This window comes from Panthera onca, chromosome A3 (genome assembly GCF_046562875.1).
Source record: "Panthera onca isolate mPanOnc1 chromosome A3, mPanOnc1 haplotype 2, whole genome shotgun sequence".
Classification (NCBI taxonomy): Eukaryota; Metazoa; Chordata; class Mammalia; order Carnivora; family Felidae; genus Panthera; species Panthera onca.
This window is the reverse complement of record NC_138341.1, coordinates 136,909,950-136,915,368: the sequence shown is the minus strand read 5'-3', so window position 1 is coordinate 136,915,368 and position 5,419 is coordinate 136,909,950. Positions and strand designations below refer to the sequence as shown.

The 5,419-nt window shown below is 48.8% G+C and overlaps 1 protein-coding gene across 1 annotated transcript; it reads right to left on the bottom strand.

The window, feature by feature from the left end:
* Nucleotides 1–1,151: 1,151 nt before the first annotated feature.
* On the bottom strand, nucleotides 1,152–2,570 carry LOC132671058 (large ribosomal subunit protein uL4). The gene has a single exon (XM_060621473.3). It carries the CDS (start codon nucleotides 2,509–2,511, stop codon nucleotides 1,246–1,248), a length of 1,266 nt encoding a protein of 421 aa, XP_060477456.2. The 5' UTR covers nucleotides 2,512–2,570; the 3' UTR covers nucleotides 1,152–1,245.
* Nucleotides 2,571–5,419: the final 2,849 nt, after the last annotated feature.

Here is a 5,419-nt window from a genome sequence, read left to right as displayed (position 1 = left end):
CCCAAGTGCCAGTGTAGATGCATGAAAAGGTTTACTAAACTGAATGTCTTCAAAATCAAAACCTCACTAAACAAACAGGAAAAAAAGCCAGGAAAATATTCTCACGGGAGTTGTGGTGTGTCACGGAGAAAGGTACTGTGGTCACATGTCAGTCTTGGGCTCCTCATGGAACTTAATCCGCTGCTCCTGAAATCCACATGGGTAAATAAAGGCAAAACTGGCCAGGACAATTTTGAAGAATGTGGAAGAGGTGCTGACCTCTTTCTTCTCATTGGTTAAGACCACACTCAATTAAGTGCACATTATTGTCCTACGGGTAGAAAACTAGAACCTTGGAACAGGAAAACACAGAAATGACTATCTAAGAAGCTATTATGTAAGGCAAGTGGCATTAAGATCTCACGGTGAAAAGACGGATCCGTTAATGACTGATGCTGAGATGGCAAGCTAGCCACACAGATGTTATCGCCAAAGATCCTCCTGCACTCAGAAACAAACTCCATATGGACTCAAGACATGGATGCTAAAAGAAAAAGTAAAACTTCTTGGACAACAACAATCACCTAACATTTCCTGAGTGATTTTCAGGCACTGGGCAATTTTTCCAGGACATTACATGAGTTAATTACACTAAGTCTGAAAACAATTCCATGAAGCCGATGCTATTACCCCCATTTCATAAATGAGAAAGCGGGGTCCCCAGGGAGGTCTCTCCCGCGTCACAGAGCTACTAAGTATGGTGGGCTGCCAGCACAGCCCTGGGCTACAATACGGGGGAATCTCTACAGAAAGGGAGTGCGTACGGACTTCGTAAATGAGACGCCTGAAGCACAAACCGTCAGAGAAAAGACAGGTAAGTGAGACTAGGTGAAACCTCAAAATCTCAGGGCACCTGCATGGCTCAGTCTGTTGAGCATCCAACTTCGGCTCAGGTCACGATCTCACGGTTCGTGGGTTCGACCCCCGCGTCGGGCTCTGTGCGGACAGCTAGGGCCTGGAGCCTGCTTCGGATTCTGTGTCTCCCTCTCTCTCTGCCCCTCCCCTTCTCATGCTGTCTCTCTCTCTCTATCTCTCTCTCTCTCAAAAATAAATGTTAAAAAAATTTTTAATAAAGAAATTTAAAAAATTAAAAAAAAATAAACTTCAAAATCTTTTTTTTTTTTTCTCACGGTCTTTGATTAGGCCTTTATTCATAATTAGCTGTCCAAAATGATTTAACTTTTATGGAATACACAAATCTAAGTTTTATGCAGGTTTCTTTTCTTCCGTGGTGGGTTTCTTCTCTGCAGGCTTCTTCTCAGCTACTGGTTTCTTGGTCGCTGCAGGCTTTTTTCCTGCCAAGGGTTTTTTCTGCTTCTTAACACCGACAGCCTTCTTTCCTTTCTTCCCTACCACAGGCTTCTTGCCTGGAACACCCTTCTCCTCAGATTTGGCTTCTAAGGCTGCTGCGGCCTTATCCATCCGGAGTTTGTGATTCTTGGCCTGGCGAAGAATGGTGTTCCGGCGCATTGTCTTTGCATACGGGTTCAGCTTCAACATGATTCTCAGGTTTTTCAGTGGATTCTTCTTGAGGACTCTGTGATGAATCTTCTTGCGTGGTGCTCGGAGGGCTCTCTGGATCTCAGGGCTCTTCAAGATTCTGCTAAGGTCTGTATTAAGCATCTTATGCATGGGAAGGTTGTAGTTACTCTTGAGGGAGGCAGCCTTACGCCAAGTGCCATACAGATCATCCAACTTGCGGAAAGCACTTTCAGTCCAGATGCAGAAACGTCCCACATGCCCACCAGGAGCAAGTTTCAAAATGTTCAGTTTGCTTACATTAAGCAAAGTAATTCCGGGGATGTTTCTGAAGGCCTTGATGATACCATTGTCCTCATTATAGATGATGCAGGGTCCCCTGCGCTGGATACGACGACGGTTTCTCATTTTGCCCTTGCCAGCTCTCATTCGTTGAGAGGCATAGACCTTTTTGATATCATTCCAGGCTTTAAGTTTCTTAAGAAGCAAAACAGCCTCCTTGGTCTTCTTGTAGCCTTCAACTTTATCTTCAACCACCAAAGGAAGTTCCGGAACTTCCTCAATACGATGACCTTTAGACATGACCAGTGCTGGTAAGGCTGAGGCAGCCAGGGCAGAGCAGATGGCATATCGCTTCTGTGTTATGTTCACTCTGCGGTGCCAACGGCGCCAGGTTTTGGTTGGTGCGAACATGCGGCCCCCACGACACATATTTCCAAAAGCACCCTGGCCAGAACGGTGAGTTCCACCACCTCGAACTCTGGAAATTCGAGCCACGGCTCTGCCAGTACCCCAAGACTCAGCACTGGTTTGATGACCTGCTAATTCACTGACAGCATATGGCTGTCTATTGTTTTTGCGCAAGTTGGTGTGAACAAAGTTCACGATATCTGGTCGAATGGGAGCCTTGAATACAGCAGGCAGGGTAACATTTTTGCCAGATGACTCCCCCTTTTCGGAGTACACGGATATCAATGGACGAGCACACGCCATCGCGGGGAGAGGAGAGGGCCACGCTCCTCTCAACCCGGCGGCTCCTATAGGAAAAGCAAACTTCAAAATCTTTGACATAAGACACCATAAGCCACATAAAAGACAAGATCTAGTTTGAAAAAAAGTCTTTGGATTGCAACACAGCTGACAAAAATATAGCATCTACATAAAGAACTAAAAATTAAAGAGGAAAACGCACCCAGGCCAACAGGAACACGGGCGGGGACAGAAGGGCAAAGGGCAGAGCTCTGCTTGTGTTTCTGAGCCACTCGGGAATGCAAACGAAGCAGAAGCAACGAGACCTGCCTTCCACACATTCACACATTCAGATCAGTAAAGTGTCTTTTGACAACACCTTGCTGGAAAAGCTGTGAGCAAAGGGCAGTTTCACACCGTGTTGGGGGGTGTGAGCAGGACAGACACACCCCAGCAGCTGTGTGTCTTGGGGGGAGCCGCCGGGAGCTCACGGGCACCCCGCCTCCTCTCCCCATCTCTGCACACTTTGCCGTCAAAAAGCCTTCTATCTCTCCCTGCGTCTGCAGGCATCACTCGGTCCATCGGCACTCCACGGAAACTCCCACGCAGAACATAATGAGCCATTAAACACGACTTCGAAGACAAATGTTTAACCACAGGGGAAAACATTCCCAGTATATTGTTAAAGAAGGGTTCAAAACATTATGTACAATAATATCCAAATTCTAAGTAAAAAATAATACAGGAAAGAGACAATATGCAAAAACGATATAATAAATATTCACCATGTTTACTTCTAACTAGCTTTATATGTACTCTTTTCCTAGTTGTAGGCCCTATTTCAAAAATTTAAATCTTCATTTCTAACAATATAACTTCTATGATTAAAAATGGTTTTTAACAGGCTCCTGGGTGGCTCAGACAATTAAGCCTCTGACTTTGGCTCAGGTCATGATCTCGCAGTCTGTGAGTTTGAGCCCCACGTTGGGCTCTGTGCTGACAGCTCAGAGCCTGGAGTCTGCTTCGGATTCTGTCTCCCTCTCTCTGCCCCTCTCCCACTCGCACTCTGTCTCTCTCTCCCTCTCTCTCTCTCAAAAATAAATACACATTTAAAATATATTTTAAAGAAATGGTTTTGAAGTCCATGTTTCCAACAATCTACTGCTTTGCGTATTTGTTATACATATCACATATTTAAGTTCTAAACACCCAGGTGCTTATATAGGCACACGTATATGTGAATATGCATTATTAAATACTTCTGTTTTTCCTATTCCGGGCTCTGTGTTCAGTGCTTCACCTGTACAGCCTAAGACCAAGGAGCATCCCGGAACTTGCAGGACGAGTTGCCAGGTCTGGCTGACCCCAACGCCTGCATACTGTCTCCTCATCACGCAGTCCCTAGCCTGGGGAGGGGCACGGAGAGAGCTCTGACCGTCCATCTCTCGATGGGACCTGTGGATCCCACGTGCTCGCATAGGCCTGCGGCTCCCAGTCTCCTGTGACAGTGAGAAAAGGGGGCTTCTGGGCTACTCCCTCAAATCTCAGCTGGGTCCAGACCAATGTTCCAGGCCCACAGAGTGGAGACTCCCAACCACATTATGACCACACACGTGTTTCCCACAGACAGGCCCACACAATGCTGCCTTTACAAACTCCCAGGCATGTCATACACACGGAACCTACCGAGAACCGCCCCCCACTCTGACACAACAGCAGGCCTGCAGACCCTGGCATGTAGACCCCACGTCCTCAACCACTGCAGCCCGCGTCCTCACAGCCAGCCTCGTGAGCCACGTAACCGGGAGGTCATCTGGAGACCTGGGACCACTGAGCCCATTTCACCACTTCCTCCAGCTCCTTCCCTCGCCCTTATTTATCACTAAAACACAGAATGAAAGACACCAGAACTTCTGACACCAAATGGCCAGGGTGCCACTTACCTTTTTCATGGCAGTATAAGGAAGGTGACAGGTGAAAGGTAATGACCAAATGTGATTGTGGATCATTCACGGTCCATCTGTGGCTGCCTCCAGCTTGGCAGCAGACTCTGCCCCAGTGGGTGACCTTCCCCCAGGGGTCACAGTCCACAGACCCACGATGACAGAGTCGACAGGCCAGGCAACCCACTTCACTTAAGCCTCCTCAAGCGCGGTACAGCAGGAATGCCGCGCATAAGCCTGGGTGGGCCATCAGGGACATGACCGTAAGTGCTTTGCACAGTGTCTGGCACAAAATAAACGCTCAGCCATTGTTTTCTGTCGTCATTGTCAGAAGCAGAATTTTCTAAGACCCGGGGGCAGCCACCGTGTCAGGTCGTGGCCATGGGATTCCATGGGGTCGTTTCTGCTCCAGCTCAAACACCCCATGGCAACCGTACGTTCTCTAGGTCTCAATTCAATTCGGCAGGTGTATTCCCGGGGCCCACTGCAGGCCCAGCACCACGCTAGCAAGTACCAGCAACGAAGCAGCCCCAACCTCGAGGAGGAGACAGATTAATTCACAGATGGGCAGCGCGGTGGACAGAGAGACAGAGGCTCAAGTCCCAGGGGTGCTTTTCGGCAGCATGGCCGCCTTGGCCACGCTCCTGAAACCTCTCCAGACCTCAACCTCCGAGCCCTGCGGTGCAGTGTGATGACAACCCCTCCCTTGTTAGGGCGGGCCCAGGGAAGCAACAGTGCTTTCAAAGCTCTTTAAACAGTGTTTGGCAGAGAGTGAGCACTTAGTAAATGCTGGTGATTATGCATGGGCAAAGCACAAAGGGAGATGAGGCCAGGCAAGGCAAGGAAATCTGGAGGCGGGGAAGGGGGAGGCATGGGGATGGCTTGGTCAAGGTGAGGTCTGCAGAAAAGGCAGGAGCAAGGAGTGGGCATTCCAGAGGGCAGACCCCTGGGAAGGGGGGAAGGCACAGCATCTGGGCACCGCCAGTACC

Coding starts and splice junctions, on each gene's coding strand:
- LOC132671058 (XM_060621473.3), bottom strand. CDS start 2,511: ATGGCGTGTGCTCGTCCATTGATATCCGTGTACTCCGAAAAGGGGGAG.